The sequence below is a fragment of the Temnothorax nylanderi genome, unplaced genomic scaffold (genome assembly GCF_030848795.1).
Source record: "Temnothorax nylanderi isolate EJ_2023f unplaced genomic scaffold, tnyl_v1.0 TNYL_tig0174_pilon, whole genome shotgun sequence".
NCBI classification, from domain to species: domain Eukaryota; kingdom Metazoa; phylum Arthropoda; class Insecta; order Hymenoptera; family Formicidae; genus Temnothorax; species Temnothorax nylanderi.
Genome location: NW_027249236.1, coordinates 230,890 through 248,642, shown reverse-complemented (window position 1 = coordinate 248,642; position 17,753 = coordinate 230,890). Strand labels below are relative to the sequence as shown.

At 40.3% G+C, this 17,753-nt stretch overlaps 2 protein-coding genes across 3 annotated transcripts; both read right to left on the bottom strand.

Annotated features, from left to right (window-relative positions):
- Window positions 1–34: 34 nt before the first annotated feature.
- LOC139778160 (polyadenylate-binding protein 4-like) lies at window positions 35–7,842 on the bottom strand. 2 transcript variants are annotated; one of them, XM_071716003.1, is made up of 4 exons: window positions 7,059–7,842; window positions 3,777–4,087; window positions 2,462–3,407; window positions 35–917 (listed from the first exon to the last, which is right to left on the bottom strand). In XM_071716003.1, the coding sequence occupies exons 1-4, from the start codon at window positions 7,249–7,251 to the stop codon at window positions 463–465; spliced, it is 1,905 nt and encodes a 634-aa protein (XP_071572104.1). In that variant the 5' UTR covers window positions 7,252–7,842; the 3' UTR covers window positions 35–462. The 2 variants fall into 2 exon arrangements, with proteins under 2 accessions (XP_071572104.1, XP_071572105.1); XM_071716004.1 differs by lacking the exon at window positions 7,059–7,842 and adding an exon at window positions 6,822–6,987.
- Window positions 7,843–10,874: 3,032 nt separating this feature from the next.
- Window positions 10,875–17,666, bottom strand: LOC139778159 (polyadenylate-binding protein 4-like). Its single transcript, XM_071716002.1, has 4 exons — window positions 16,912–17,666; window positions 13,676–13,986; window positions 12,335–13,286; window positions 10,875–11,733 (listed from the first exon to the last, which is right to left on the bottom strand). Exons 1-4 carry the CDS (start codon window positions 17,102–17,104, stop codon window positions 11,282–11,284), a joined length of 1,908 nt encoding a protein of 635 aa, XP_071572103.1. The 5' UTR covers window positions 17,105–17,666; the 3' UTR covers window positions 10,875–11,281.
- Between the last annotated feature and the right edge of the window lie 87 nt (window positions 17,667–17,753).

Genomic DNA, 17,753 nt, shown 5'->3' with positions numbered 1-17,753 from the left:
TTAATTGTTACACCCGCTAAACGTCGATCGCGTATATCTTGAAAGAAAAATTTATTATCGTAAAATTTTAGGATTGGAAATCTTTTCACACTTTGTTTTTTCTTGGTAAGCAAATGCTAGGCGAACGGTTATTCCCACTAACTCTGTATAAGTGCTCGCAACTCTCCATATCCAAAGATATACGAAGAATGGCACAACCTCTGTGTGTGTGGAAGTATTCTCCCTTCCTAAAATTTTACATCGTGAAAAGAACATACATTTCTCATCTTCTCAAGCGACAGTCAATCTGAACCTGCCGATTACGTCTTTGAAAGTAAATTCGTTACATAAACATACTTAGATGATTAAGTTAAATTCAGAAAAATAAAAAATAAATGAAGGGATAACGCGTGTACATAGAATCAACATCAAAAACAATCGAGATTTTCACAAATTATAAATAAAGAATTATCGTTATAACGCTTATTCCTTTTTCGGCGCGACCGCTTGCTTGGCCTGATGGGCCTGTAATACGGCCACGGCTTCCTCGACCTTGGCCTTCAGGGACTCGCTGTGCTCCAGCATGTGAAGCAGCTCGCTGTTGTCGATCTCCAGCAACATACCGGTGATCTTGCCGGTCAGTTGTGGATACATACATTGGATCAGAGGGAATAACCGTTCCCCTAGCATTTGCTTTTGCTCCTGTGGCGGCGCCGCGGCTAGCATCGACGCGGTGAGCGGCTCCTGACCCTGAATGTGAACCGCCTGCTGCACAGAAGGACCACTCGGTGCAGGTAGAGTCATGGCCGTCTGCGGCGGATTGCGCATATTTGCGGTGTACTTGTAGTTCGACGGGCGGCTCTGACCGGACGAGACGCCAACGCCTGGTCCAGTCATGGAACGACTTTGCATGTTGGCGCCACCAATCGCTTGTTGACCTAAAACAGAAAGAATTTGTCAATTGTAATAATCTTCGCTAATAAATAAATGTCATTATAATATATAATATTACAAATTAGTGTAGTAATGTTGTGGCAATTGTATTGTTGCAACAATAATTAAGCAGTTATTCATTTAATTGCAAAATTAATACTGGAAATTATATGTCGAACACACACATCGCGTTATACATAGTTCCATTCTTCTGAAGAAAAGTTTATTATTCTTCTCGTAATTAGATAATGCATAAAGAAGTGACCGTAAAAGAATTGATTACAATTCAATACAAGAAGCAAGTATTACGATCACGTTGGATCGGTTGGAAGAATATCATCACGTTAGATGTATCGTTACGCCGCTACACATATGAAATTGACAGACTCAAGTTTTTCACAACACTATAAACACTTTCAATAATACTAAACAATTTAATAAACATTTCCACACACTCGACATTTTATTCCTTCGAAAAGTCCAACTACTCGGTTGTTAAACTATTTTTCTATGGATTTCGGTCAATGTCTCGAAGATGTCTGGAGTTTTAAAATCTTAAACGTTACGAATCTCAACTGTTTAAAATTCTTGGAGGACTGTTATTATCACAATACAACACACATCTATATCTATATGTTCTGTGTTTATATACATCTTTATACATACATAGAAATGTATGTAAACACGAAACATATATATACTTACATATCTTCATATACAAATTATAAATCTATTATCGATACCTAAGAATTTAACACGTCTTTTCAAGTCAGTTTAAATATTATTAGACCTAATTTTTACGAATTCATGTTCGACAGGAAATTTATGCGAGTAAAAAGCAAAATATAACATTTCTAATAAACTACAAAACAATTCAAAACCTGCATCTGTAAAAAATATTAATCAATATATACTTATTTTACCTATTTGAGATTTTTGTAATTTTTAAAAGTACACACAATGTCAGTTTCTAAAATTTGTCACTGCTTATCTTCTATTTATCTATTTATATTGAAAAACAGTCATTAAATTATGTAATTAATAAAACTTTGTGATTTAGTAGATGCCAAAATAATCATAGGTATAGAGGAAATTTGATGGATTCATAGATAGTAATCTTTATAATAAACGATAAAATTATTTAAATTACATATTATTTTAAAAAATATATATCTTTTTTTATGTCACATTTAAAAATCGCCTTCTATTTACAGATACAAATATGAACAGAAAGTAAATTTTGTCAACAAATACGAATTATGTTTTTAAAACATCTTGAAAATCACAGGCAGATCAATTCACATTCAGATATCTCGCTAAAAATTTCTTAATTGTTCAACCTCTTAAAGACATTTATAAATTGCCACTTTCAGATTCGAAAACGGTCAAAAATATAAAGCTTTTCGAATATTTATTAGAATTAATATGTTTGATATTCAAAACCAACTCTATATAACAAAATAAATAATATAAATAATAACAATACGAAGATTTAATTATTATCGTACGCATTCCATAAGGCTAATTTTGTGATAACTGTAATAATCACCTGTGATAGGTCTGGCGGACATGCTGTTACGCAGGGTAGCCTGTGCGGCAGGAGCGCGCGGCGCCGCACGGAACGGTGCAGCTTGCATCGACGCGAACCCGGAGGTGCCAGTCTGAGCGTTCGGTCGTACTTGATTCGGTTGGGCCGGCCAGCGCGGTGTCGCGCGGATCTGCGCCATTTGAGCAGGTCCATAGAATCGCTGCGGCTGTGGCAGCGTAGGCACGAAGTAACTGCCGGCATTACTGGGTTGGAATATCTGACCCATCTGCTGCATGCGCACGTTCGCCATGCGCTGCATATACTGAGAGGCGAGATGTGCTTTACGATCCTCCTTACGCTGCGCCAAAGCGACATAGAGAGGCTTGGAACCTACGATGCGTCCGTTCATCTCGGTAACTGCCTTAGTAGCTTCCTCCGGCTGTGAGAAGCACACGAAGCCGAAACCCTTGCTACGTCCTTCCTCCATCATCACTTTCGCAGACGTGATCGTGCCGAACGGCGTAAATTCTTTCCGCAGACGCTCATCGTCGATCGTGTCGTCCAGATTCTTTACGTATAAATTCACGCCTTGATAACGATTCAGACGCTCGATCTTCAGCTGCTCGAATTTCCGTTTAAGCTCCTGCTGGCGCTCGGCTTTCTTCTGAGCCCGCCCGACGTACATAAACTTGCCTTCGGCAATCTCCTTGCCGTTCAGTTCCATCACCGCCTGCTCGGCAGCGTCCGGGTCTTCGAACGCGACAAATCCGAACCCACGTGATTTGCCGTCGTCCTTACTCATCACCTTGTGGCTTGTGATGGTCCCGTACTGCTCGAACATCTCCTTCAGCTTTTCATCGTTCATATCCTCGCCGAAGTTCTTCACGTAGACGTTCGTGAACAGTTTGGCCTTCTCGCCCAACTCTTTCTCGCGTTCCTTACGCGGGATGAATTTGCCAACGTACACCTGTGAGAGCACGGTCCATATTGAGAAACAGGAGAAAAACGTTAACTCGATATTAGGTCCAGTTCCACAAAGGTCAGTTAACTTTAACCTTAGGTTAACTCACTCTTTGTCTCTTTCCAACGTCCCCCTTAGAAAGAGACGAAGAGTAAGTTAACCTACGGTTAAGAGTGAAAGTGGGTCTAAAGTTCACCTCTACCAAAGCAGATTAACTTTAATCTCGGTTTAACTTACTTTTTATCTTGTTCTAACTCTTAAACCCAGAAAAAGATAAAAAATAAGTTAAACCAAGATTAAAGTTAATCTAGATAGAAATGGGCATAAGTCAAACAATTTTTATCTTAATCTAAAATCTATAGAGTGCTACTTTACCTTCTTGCCATTTAGCAACATTCCGTTAACTTTGTCGATAGATTTATTAGCCGCTTCCTCTGTTTCAAAATGTACAAAGCCATAACCCTTCGACGCGCCCGATTCATCTTGCGCAACCTTGCAGCTCAATATATTCCCGAACGCGGAAAATGTGTCGTACATCGCTTTATTGTCTATGTTTCTGTCTAGGTTTTTAATAAATACATTTCCGACGCCCGACTTGCGTAGGGAGGGATCGCGCTGTGACCACATGATCCGAATAGGCCGCCCTTTTATCATGTCGAAATTCATGGTATCAAGGGCGCGTTCGGCTGAAACATAAATATGCGCAAATGTATTTATGCAAAATGTTTCGTCCTTGTAAAAGTCAAATGAGATAAAAGATTTAAAGACGTTATCGCTATTTTTATCGAAAGCCGATTTCTTATCATTAAATAAATATTCATGTGTGTACGTAATTGTTCTTGACACTGCCCAGAGTTTATAAGCTGAAGATGCGTCTGCAAAAACTTAATGCACACAATTTTTTAATTAAAAATTGCAAATTTAAATATACTAATAAAAGAAGAGCTCGTGTTTAATTCAGATTACTAGGTACTTATAACTGATACGTACAAGAACGGCTCTAGACTGACTCGCTTATCGCTCAAGTGCAATGCACAATAAGTAGTTGCAGAGAAAATAACTGTCCATGAATTTCTTTCAAGTTCGTCCTCTCATATCGGAAAAAAAAACAAATGCGTGTGATAAAAGTCTGATAAGACATTCTATGAATTGATAAGAAAAATATCTAGAACCCCACATTGAGTCGATAGAAAAGAAAGATATTTGAATTTGGAACAAAGTACAGTCAAATTATCTTTCATTATCGATCGACTTGCAAGTAATCATGTTCACGAAAAAATAATTTACAAGTGCCACCATATGTTTTTTGAGATACAATGTTGCAAAATGTTTTGACAAACAATAGATTCTTTTGTAAACGAATTTATGCAAAGCACGGATAAATTTTGCAAAGAAGACAGCCTGCGTTTGTTTACTCCCATTGGGAGCTATTGGGAAAATAAAATATATAACACATATTATAGATTTTTTTTCCCAATAGCCCCCAATGTGAATAAACGAACGCAAGCGAAGTTTCTTTTCTGAAGTTCAAGATTAAACTAATAAAAAAGTGAAAATCACTCACTTTCCATGAGAGAAAAGGAAACTTCATGCTCATTTTTTGCTCTTAGATCGGTCCCTGTAGCTATATTTTATTGCAATTATTCTGCTTTTAAAACGGAATACATTTATTGACATAGATGTTGAAGGAAATGTGAAGGAAGAGGTAAAATTTAGAAAGTAAATGTGAAATGAATATATCTCACACTTTCCTGCTTGCACACATCTCGCAATATATTTATTAAATTAACGAGGAATATGTAGATTCGTTCCTTTCAATTAGAATTTATATATCTTCGTACTTTCCTTTCTTTTTTTCCTTCAGTAGGTTCGAAATTAAAATTGAATTACGGCGTTAGATATGTCAATATCTTCCATGATTTTGTCCCTAGATATTTTTCTTAATTATCAATTTAAAAAATAGATATTTGTTTAATCGATAATAAAGAACTATAATTCATTTACAGTTGTCTCGTTTTAAATGCGGAAAATGTAATTAAAGAATGGACGAGTACAAGACACAAACAATAAAAAAAAATTTCTGAAAATAGACTTTCACGTTTGTTTCTCGTTGGGATTTTAGCCGCAGGTAAAACTCCAAATCAAGTAGCGCAAAAAATGAAAGTTCCATCTCGCTTTTCCTTCTTTCTTTCACCAGAAATATCTATTTCTTTGAATCGTTTTGAAAGATATAACGAATGTAAGTTTTCATGAATCTTTATACGAGTTCCTTCAAATGTTCTTGAAAAGACTCGCAACCTCAGAAGATCGAGCGTATATCTCGAAAGGAGGTGAAAATTAAGTGGTCCAATTTACTAGATTTCGACAAATAAAATCGTAGATACTCTAGTGAATTTTCACTTCGTTCCAAGATACACAATCGCCCTTCTGATGTCAGGTAGAAAAAATAACTGAGATTCTCTTCCACTTCTTTCATAGGAGCAAGTGAGAAACATATAAGGCCTGTTCGTTTTAGCTGAACTTCTTGCACGGTTCATCTTTTATCCTTTTCATTTCACGTTGAAGAGAAAAGAAGAAAAGATAAACTGTGCAAAAAGTTCAGCTAAAACGAACAAGCCTATTATTTTTAAAATTTTTCAATTCTTCTCGAACATATGATTGCAGATTTCTACGAATCTATTCTGATTTATTTCGAAGATATATTTATGGAAGTTGAAACAGATTAAGATATATTAAATTAGAATAGATTTCTAGAAACCGACGTTCCTTGTACTTTTGAAAAAAATTCAAGGAAACAGATGTTTCCGACAATTTATGGTTGCAACTTTGACATAAAGTAGACTAAAGTTTCTTCAGATTCTTTTTCATTTCTCTTTTATATTTGCATATACATATTTATCGAATTCTGAAGGAAGAATGAATACAATTACGACGTGGCTTTACATGTAAAAATAAATGCTGCGAACATCCGCGCGCGGACAACGTTACTCGTCTCGAGATACGTGAGATTCGTTCGCGTGACCAAGCATTTTCAGACTTTTTTTCTTTCTCACTTTACAGAACCATTTTCATGAATGAAAAATAAAAAATAAAAACATGACTAACACGCACGTGGCGCCAAGGGTTTCCATAGAAAGGAATCAGATTTGCGCAACGAACAAAAGGTCAAAATAGAAAAGGGCAGATCTACGGAGAATAGAGCTCGGACAATATAGAAAAAATAAACCCCGAGACGGTCTTTCGCTTTTGTAACATCCGCCTTTCGATCTCAGGTCAACCTCCAAGTCAGGTAGAAGAAAGAAGAAAAAAAATCACATTTAAATCCGTTATGGACATGGGTCTTCAGGTAATGCGCGACAAAGGGAGAAAAAGGAAATATCCTTCCCCCTCCCGCGGCGAGACCGTTTAACCGTTAACTACCATTACGCCCGAGCGAGGACGTGGATCCAATATGGTGGGCACGTTGGCGAGGCACGTGTGTGGCACGCAGCGGGCGGCCATTCGAGCGGACCCACGTTGCGTCACCACGTTGTCCACCACCATCATCACCACTATCACCATCATGGGGACAGGCGCTATGCTAAGATGATGACGATGATGATTATGAGGACGACGACGACGACGGCGGCGGCGGCAGCGGCGACGATGATGACTCACCATCAGCCGGTTGCTGGAAGTTGACATATGCATAGCCGAGCGAGCGGCGGGTAATCATGTCGCGGCATACGCGTATCGACAGCACGGGCCCGGCCGACGAGAACTTCTCGAACAGCATCGCCTCGGTGATATCGGTGTGCAGGTCGCCCACGTAGAGCGAGGCCATGGGGTAGTTGGGCGCACCAGGATTCATGGCGACGGCGGTGGGTCAAACGGGGAGATTTACTGCGCCGAGGGGAACAGAGGCAGAAACAGGCAGAAACGACGTTTCCTCCTTACGCGCGACGATCTCCTCGCTTTGCCCCCTTCTTTTTCCACTACCTCGTAATATGGCTCGTCCAAGGACCCTCTAGCTTCTAGCTCGCACGCTTTTTCTCCTTTTTTTTTTTTTACTTTTTTTTGCTTCTGCCTCGTGCGTGTCTGGAGAATCTTTTTTTTCGCGTGCCTGTTGGGTAGATGGGTCCTTCGGTCCGGTTTCTTTTGACGACGTCGACGGCTCACACTCTGGCTTGTACTCCTTTCTTCCTTTTTTTTTCCTTTTTTTTTATCACCACGCTGTTACCACGGTACGAGGTTACGACGGTTTTTCGCCTACGGTTTTGCGATTTTTTTGTATGCGTTTTTTTTTACGAAGATTTTTTACTTTTTTTGGGTTTTTCTAGGAGAGTTAGTTTCACGGAATGGACGTAGGTTGTGTGGCCTATTTCGGGGAAAAAGGAAACGCACACAACCACACGTGAACACAACTCTACTCTTACTGAGGCAGAAGAGCGTCGCGCGGCTTCCTGCGCGCGTTTATATACCCCAGCCGCGCAACCACCGGCGCCAATTTCCGGCGAAGTAGTCCGCACGAACCGCACAAGCGCCCTCAGCGCCATCTCGAGGAGTCCAGAGCCGCCTGATGGCTGGCGCGAATTTCGCGCGATCTCCGAATCGCGTCGATCGTTCAATTCGGCCACTTTTTTTAATTTCTTTTTATTCAGAGAGATACTTTCGGTTACTTTTAGCCAATGAAAAGAAAAACAAATACTGATATAACATATAACCTTTCTGTCTCAAAATCAACGGGCCATTGATCGCGTGTTAAAAACTCGACCACGCGTATGCGCCTCATGCGCCTGAAGTCAGTCGCATTCCAGTCGAACGCGTCTAGATTGTTCGCTCTTTCCTAGATGCACTTTTCCTGCACTTTTCAGATTTCTTATTTTTATCTCGACGCCCTTAGGTTTGTCCTTCGTGGCTGACATTTCCGTACTTTTTGGCTCTTTTCTCTCTCTCTCTCTCTCTCTCTCTCTCTCTCTCTCTCTCTCTCTCTCTCTCTCTCTCTCTCTCTCTCTCTCTCTCTCTCTCTCTCTCTTTGACGTCTAATTGTACTAATATACCTGTTTCATTTTAACTGTAGAATATATAATGCAGTGCAGAAAGAACATACAGACCTACGGACAACGCGGTCCTTATCTAGAGCAGAAAGTGCAACGAAAATCCATCTGTGAAAGGAGACGTTATACGTAGAAAAAACCGTTAATTGAAAAGTTTACGATTATTTTTTCACTGCTTAATTTATTAAGCTTCAGGCGTTTATCATCAGTTACCGTCAGCTCTGTTCTCAATCATTTTACACGCATTGATTGCACGACATTGCGCAATTTGCGTATTATCGCGCAATGTGTGTCGATTAAAGAATGTAAACAACGATTATCGCGCCGCGTAATGGCGCGCGTATACAAATGCGATCTTAGATCGAAGTTCACGTGTTCGACTTTTCCCGAATAGGCAAATCTATCGAGAACGGGTTTTGAAAATAATTGCTGCAAATTTCGTTGATAGGAGAGAGGAGAGAGGGAGGAGGAGGAGGAGGAGAGGGGAGGAGAGAGAATGCCAACAGGGATACAATAAAGGGCCGATATCACAGTCTCCGATTAACGTGATCCTCCGATTAAACTCACTCTGCATCTCTTTCTAACTATCCCTCTAGAAAGAGACGAAAAGACAGTTAGAAAGAGATGCAGAGTGAGTTTAATCGGAGGATCACGTTAATCGGAGACTGTGATATCGGCCTATAATCTGCTAACGGAATATAATGGGCGCGTTCAGCAGACACAACTGTTGAGTTCGTCTTATCAACACTCTGCGTTGATTGGTTGGTTCTAAAAGTAAGAGCCAATCACGTTCGATTGCTACTGAGCGGCTTGGTCTGCTGAACGCGACCAATGACGGATTGGCTCTGCAGAAACTGAGTGAAATCTGCCGTTTCGTAACCATTTAAATGACGTATTCCATTTACGTATACATGTTTACAAAGTTACAGATTCTGTCCGATTTCTGCCGATAATCTGCTGTCAGATTATATCGACAGACTCTGCAAGTAAAACGCGATATTAAGGGGATCCTGGAGTGACAGCGACAAGGCATAATCGGTCTAAGCAATATCTTTGAATTGGCTGAACAGAATGGAAAATCCTTTTACACGATTAAAGTACGCACAAAAATGTAGAGGGCTGTACATGATTTTTTCTGATAAACTAAAAAAAAATTTTATTTTTATTAATATTGTCTTCACCTGACGACAATATTTGCTTTATACAAAAATTCTGCAGTTTTTCTATAGAAAATAGTGATGCAGCCCTCTATAAAAAACTGTCAGGAATAATATCGTGCAATTAGAAGTAAGATTTGAAGCCTAAAAAAAAAGATATTACTTAGACCAGTGGAAGATGCAAGGTTAGGTGCTATCCTTGTCTATATCCTTGTCTATACAAGGACAGATATAGTCGGTGAGCACTTCTTTATCGACGCTGATCGAGTTCGCCTGCGGCTCCAGCATCCCCTTAATTCGGACAAAGATAACTTATTGCGACATCCGAGCAAATCAGTTGCCAATATTTTGTCGTACTGCGAGCAGTTTGCTTTCTAGATTCATAAATTACAAATAATTTCGATGTTGGGATCCGAGAGATCGAACCGCATAGATCTTTCCCTGTTGCAATCTAATTGAAATTTGCGAGTTCTCTCGACAGCGGTGTAGCCAAAGTATTTTTCGCATTCGGATTGTTCGATAATTAAGAAACTTCAGAATGTAATGTTATCAGAGAAAAAAGTGCGCGTAAAGGTGATTCGAATCAAAACTTGAATTAAACTTAATCATCGATTAAGAGCCTCCGCACAAGACTCTCGTATGATAACGTAGTGTAACGAAACGTGGGTCAACGCACAAGAAACGTATCGGTTACGGCGTTATACGTCAATACGTGTTTCTTGTGCGTTGATCTACGTTACGTTACGCTACGCTATCATACGAGAGTCTTGTGCGGAGGCTCTTAATCGATGATTAAGTTTAATTCAAGTTTTGATTCGAATCACCTCTAACTCAACCGGCATAATTAATTACAGTTAAATTTCTAGCTACATATTTTATCAACTTCGTTCCAATCCAATTTCCTTTTCATACGTCAGGCGCAGATTTGTTTGCAAAATGTAACACGCCAAGTAACCATTATCCACCTTCTGACAAATTAGAACAAACAGATGATTACAACACAAGTCACGTTATGTCTACGTTACGCGACGGGCTCTAGTGTAAATAATTTAAACACAACATTTTCCTTAATTCAGAGACGATTTTCGTTCGTCTCGAAAAGGGAAAAAATATGAGAAGGAATTAAGAATAAAAAAATGTATCCAGCAGATGTAACAATTATACATGTTATTAAGTAACAACTGCCTGCAGTTACATACTAAAAATCTATTGGATTAAATTTTCATAAGCGGGTCGTTTAATCATTACATCTGCTGAACGTTAACCGTCTTATATACATATATCTTGAAAGAAAAATTTATTATCTTAAAATTCTAGAACTGGAAATCTTTTCACAATTTCGGTTCTTTCAGTAAACAAACACAGGACGAACGTAACCGCTCATTCAGAAAACGTGTCCGCAACTCCCTGTAATCTAATACGCCAAATACGAAGAGATTTCTCCCTTAAAATTTTATGTCATAAAAAGTGTATACATTCCTGTTTTTTCTCAAGCGATATCTCGGAGTCGGTTACGTCTTGGAAAGTAAATCCGTTACGAAAACATACATTAACACGATTATAATTACATAAATTTAGAGAAATAAGATGAAATTAGTGGACAACACGGCGATGTACATCGAATCAAATTAAAAATTTATCGAAATGTAATTCTCCTTATTAAAAATAAAGATTATCGTTATAATGCTTATTCCTTTTTCGGTGCAACGGCTTGCTTGGCCTGATGGGCCTGCAATACGGCCACGGCTTCCTCGACTTTAGCCTTCAGCGATTCCTTGTGCTCCAGCATGTGAAGCAGCTCGCTGTTGTCAATCTCCAACAGCATACCAGTGATCTTGCCAGTCAGTTGCGGATGCATATGTTGAATCAGAGGGAATAAGCGTTCTCCAAGCATCTGCTTTTGCTCCTGTGGCGGCGCCGCGGCTAACATCGACGCGGTGAGCGGTTCCTGGCCCTGAATGTGAACCGCAGGCTGCGCAGTAGGATTCGGCGCGAATGGAGCCATGGCTGCTTGCGGCGGGTTGCGCATATTTGCCGTGTACTTGTAATTCGTTGGACGGCTTTGACCGGGCGAGACGCCAACGGCTGGTCCGGCCATGGAACGGCTTTGCATATTGGCGCCACCAACTGCTTGTAGACCTGAGATACGCAAAGATTGTAAAGTAACAATTATTTTCATAACTGAATCCAATTATGATTATTATTGTACAATACTATAATTAGTATAATAATGTAATGGCAATTATACTGTTATAACAACCGTGGTCATAACAATAATTAAGTATATATTCATTTATTTGTAAGATAAGAAAATAAGTTTAATCAACAAATAATAATTTTAAAAAACATCTTCTATAGAAACCATTTCAGATAATTCACTAAAAGACAACAACTTGTTGTCTAGTTGTTTTCAAACCTTTTTTAAAACATTTATGACTTTTTAATTTAATTTTTAATAACGGTTTGAGGTGTGCTACTTTATATACTAATCTGTTAGATATTTAAAACGAACTCTGATAAGATAAATAATATCAACGATAATAACACGGGATAATACATGGCTTTACATAAGAGACGTTGATACGTTAGTTGGGTTTACAAGTGTTTCAAGATTCTAACTCAATTATTATCTGATGCTTCGATTTCTGTCAGGATAGTCAAATAAATAATATAAAGGTTTAAACAACAGTAAATTAATGTCACAGGCGTATATTATATTTTTAATTTCCTTAATAATCACCTGTGATAGGTCTGGCGGACATGTTGTTACGCAAGGCGCCAGCCTGTGCAGCAGGAGCGCGCGGTGCCGCTCGGAATGGTGCAGCTTGCATCGACGCGAATCCGGAGTTACCGGTCTGCGCGTTCGGTCGCACTTGATTCGGTTGCGCCGGCCAACGTGGAGTAGCGCGGATCTGCGCCATCTGCGCGGGTCCATAGAATCGCTGCGGCTGCGGTAGGGTAGGTACGAAGTAACTGCTGGTATTACCGGGCTGATGGAATATCTGACCCATCTGCTGCATGCGCATATTTGCCATGCGCTGCATGTATTGAGAAGCGAGATGTGCTTTACGATCCTCCTTACGCTGTGCCAAAGCGACATAGAGAGGCTTGGAACCGACGATGCGTCCGTTCATCTCGGTAACTGCCTTAGTAGCTTCCTCCGGCTGTGAGAAGCACACGAAGCCGAAGCCCTTGCTACGTCCTTCCTCCATCATCACCTTTGCAGACGTGATCGTGCCAAATGGAGTAAATTCTTTTCGCAGGCGCTCATCGTCGATCGTGTCGTCCAGATTCTTCACGTATAAATTCACGCCTTGATAACGATTCAGACGCTCGATCTTCAGCTGCTCGAATTTTCGTTTAAGCTCTTGCTGGCGCTCGGCTTTCTTCTGTGCCCGCCCAACATACATGAGCTTACCCTCGGCAATCTCCTTGCCGTTTAAATCTATCACCGCCTGCTCGGCAGAGTTGGGATCCTCAAATGCGACAAATCCAAACCCACGTGACTTGCCGTCGTCCTTGATCATTACTTTATGACTCGTAATTGTCCCATACTTCTCAAACATATCTTTCAGCTTGTCATCGGACATATCCTCGCCGAAGTTCTTCACGTAAACATTCGTGAACAGTTTGGCCTTTTCGCCTAATTCCTTCTGGCGTTCCTTACGCGGAATGAATTTGCCAACGTACACCTGTAAGCACAATCCATATTGAGAAACAAAAAAAGAACATTAATTTGATCAAAGACTTATATACGTAGACTGAGCGCTTCTACAAGAGGCTACACGTCATGATCAGATAAAGAGAAAATAGATACACAGGCAATCTATATTTATTTAGCTTGAGACTTTTATTGGAGAAAGTTGCATGAAATGTGGTGAGGGCTAAACCTTCTTTTTTTCTTTCTGTGCGACAAGGACAACATGTCTGAGGACAGTGAAAAAGGAATATAACTATCAGTCTTGTCTTGCTAGCTCCTATAAGAAGGCGCAGTCCATGTAGACAAGTCTATGTATTTTATGAACAACTCACTTGAGTGACAATTTTTATTCTAATCGATGAATAAAGAGCGTTACTTTACCTTCTTGCCGTTTAGCAACATCCCGTTGACCTTCTCAATAGATTTGTTGGCTGCTTCCTCCGTTTCGAAATGGACAAAACCGTAACCCTTCGACGCGCCCGATTCGTCTTGCGTTACCTTGCAGCTCAATATATTCCCGAACGCAGAAAATGTATCGTACATCGCCTTATTGTCTATGTTCTTATCCAGATTTTTAATAAATACATTTCCGACACCAGACTTGCGTAGGGAGGGATCGCGCTGGGACCACATGATCCGAATAGGCCGCCCTTTTATATTGTCAAAATTCATGGTATCAAGGGCGCGTTCGGCTGAAACAAAAATATCCGCAAATGTATTTATGCTAATATATGTCATCTTCGTGAAAGTTGAATAATTTAAATATTTTACCGCCATGCTTATCGGAAAAGTGTATCTCTTATCATTAAATAAATTTACACAATTGCTCTTGAAACTGTCTGAAATTTGTAAGCAAAATATGCATCTACAAAAACTCAATGCATGAACTTAATATTTTTAAATTAATCCTGCTAGTGAATACGTTTTTTCGGTATCTTCCCAGTGAACACGTGGGTCTGTCTTTTCCGACGCTACTTTCCCTGTATCTTAAAGTATTTTTAAAAATCTGAAAAAATTCATACATCTGTCTACATTAGCGACTTTATAGTTTTCATAAACATTGTTTAAACATTGTTTTTATTTTGCTTGGCAGTTTTATAGTTACGAGTAGATGTCTGACTTTGGCTCGTAAGCCGTAGATCCACGTGTCCAAGCGAAGGATTACCTATATTACAGTACTGAGGCGAGAAACTGTCTTTATTCCGGATAATTTTTGAAAATGTACAAAAAGTAACTCGCTCATCACTCAAGCACAATGCGCAATGAGTAATTGCACAGTGATAATGATTTTCTATGATTTTCTATGAACCCATCGTCTCAAATATATATGAAAAGAATAAATATTGTATTTTTCTGTTTGCGTATCTCGCAATACATTTACTAAACCAAGTTACAAGTTGTAAATTTGTTCTTTCCAATTAGAATTTACAAATTTTGATTTCTCTTTTTTTCTCTCACAATTGAAATTAATGTGAAATTACAAAATGAGATATATTAATGTCTTTCATGATTTTAACTCTTTTGATATAAAAAATATATACTTTTCTAATTTATCTTCGTTTATATCGTTTTAAACGCGGAAAGTGTAACCACAAAATATAGTTAACACGTTGCCTGGCCAGCAAGTTTTGTATGTCTTATCGTGTGCGTCACAGTGGAATTTTCATTATCGTAAGTATAAAATAAAATATGATTAAATAAGATTGTATTCTTATGAGCACTGCGTTAAATAGCGCATTTTTTCCCTTATGTTATCTATTTGTCTTTATATTGTTAGCTATTTGTATCGCTTAAAATTCTAAAATTCTACGGAATTTTAAGTGATATAGAGTTCACAATATATGAATAATGTAGAACTACAATAACAATATACGATGTTCATTTTTTACAAGCGTCTTAAAAGACTACGACAATGCTAGTTATGGATGACCACGCTGGCAGTCAAAGTATTGAAGGAGTAAAATTCATGGTGAGCAAAGACGTGCAAAAAATGTAGGCAGGCAGGCAGAAAAATCTAGAAACGGATGGTCTCTCTTGTCTTTTCCACCATTGGAATTTCGACCGGAGGTGAAACTTCAAGTCAGGTAGAAGGAAGAAACTTAAGTTCCATCCCGCTTTTCCTTTATTCCTTCAGCAGAAATGCCTGCTCCTTTGTTGTTTCGACAAGTGACGGATGTAAGTTTCCACGAACCTTTTAGAATCTTTCTACAATGGTTAGAGGTTTCGGATTTACTTAAAAGCGAAAGTCATGCGAGACGAAAGACGCTCAAACGACGTGCATGCGAAAAAGAGTATTTGTTTCTTCTTCCAAAAGGAAATCGAATGCGCGCGGAAAAAAAAACGGCCGGAAAAGAGCTAAAGGGACAGATCCACTGGGTAAAACTCCAAGTCAGGTAGAAGGAAGAAACTTAAGTTCCATCCCGCTTTTCCTTTATTCCTTCATCAGAAATGCCTGCTTCTTTGTTGTTTTGACAAGTAACGGATGTAAGTTTCCACGGTGGCTAAAGGTTTCGGATTTACTTAAAAGGGAAAGTCATGTAAGGCGAAGGACGCTCAAACAGCGCGCACGTGGAATCGAGGGTTTGTTTCGTCTTCTAGAAGGAGATCGAATTCGCGCGAAAAGAACGACCGGAGTACAGATAGTAGGAACAAATGCACGGACAAATGAAAAATATCTAAATGTTTCTTATAAAAGGACAAATGTTTTCCTTGTAAAGAAATTTTTTTTTTAATTTCTACGTGAGGTCACAATAAAAAAAAACTAAACTAACAAGTAAGAGACTAACTAAACTGGAAAAAAACTTGAATTTTTTTTATTTCTACTCAAGGTCGAAATTCTAACATTAATTTAAAAAATCAAAAGACAAAAGTAGAGATGTTTTTTTTAGTTTAGTTAGTCTTTTAGATTTTTCTTCATTATCTATATGTTAACTTTATATTCCTTCATTCCCCGTGGCTTTGTTTTTTTTAACTGTATTTTGCAGCTACACTTTCTGCATTTTAAACGAAATAAACGTATTAACTCGGGAGAGATTTTGTTTCTACGACTCTATTCTGGCGGCGTGTCTCCAGATAACGCGCGACAAGAAGACAAAAAAAATATCGCCTCTCCTCTCCTTGCCGCGACAAATCCGTTTATCCGTTAACCACCGTTAAGCCCGTATTGGATTACGCGTGGACGGTCGAGAATCGCAAATTGGAGATTGGAATTCGATCAACCGGATGAAAACGGATTAAGATTAAGATGATTCGATTAGTCGAGTTCTAATTCTCGGTTCGCGATCATCCGCCGCGTTTCTGACGCGTGGTCTCTACGTGCTTCACGGTGGAGCAACGGCGCGAGTCCAATGGAGCACGGAGCACGGGGCACAGGGCGCGCGTCGGCGCGGCGCGGCGCGGCGCGGCGCGGCGCCGCGCGTATCGCGTAAATGTACGAGGCACGCAGCGCAGCAGGTGGCGATTCGCGCGGTCGACCGACGCTCGCATCGAGCGTCGACCACGCTGATCCGCGCCAGCCATCTCGTCGTCGTGGCCATCGTGGGAACGGGGCAACGATAAAAATAACAATAATAATAATAACCGATAATAATAATAATGATGAAAGTATGAAAAATTACCATCGGCCGGCTGCTGGAAGTTGACATATGCGTAGCCGAGCGAGCGGCGGGTAATCATGTCGCGGCATACGCGTATCGACAGCACGGGCCCGGCCGTCGAGAACTTCTCGAACAGCATCGCCTCGGTGATGTCGGTGTGCAGGTTGCCCACGTAGAGCGAGGCCATGGGGTAGTTGGGCGCTCCAGGATTCATGGCGGCGGCCGTGGGGTATCTGGCTGGGAATAGGGAAACGGAACGACGTTCGTCCTCGTTGCGCGGACGCGATTACGCTTCGCCTCGTCTCTCTCTACTTCGCGACAAGTCGCTCTCGGCACGCCGTCTCTCGCGCACGTTTTCTTTACAAGCGCCTCTTGCCGCGTTCACCTCGTGCGTGCGTAGTTCCTGTTCTCCTTTTTTTTTGGTTGCGTGACTGGGTACGATGGATTTTCCGTCCGTTTCTCGGCGCCTCACACTCTGGCTTTTGCTCTCTCGGTGTTTCTTTCCCTTTCTTCCCTTCTATCACCACGCTGCTGGGTTATCTTTCCCAGGGTCACGCGATGATTTTCGCCTGCGGTTTTGCGATTTTTTTCTTACGATGAGTTTTTTCACGATTTTTTTCGTTTTTTTGGATTTTTCTGGGAGAGTTATTTAGTTTCACGAATTGGACATAGGTTATGTGGCCTATCTCCGGGGAAAAGTAAACGCACACAACAAACGCACAACGCGAACACAACTCTACCTTTACTGGGGCCAAAAAATGACGGCGCGCTGTTCCTTGCGCGCGTTTATATATCCACGCTTGGGCCGCGCAACGACCGTCGCCCGCTCCAGCGAAGTAGTTCCCTCCCTTCCGCCGCTCACG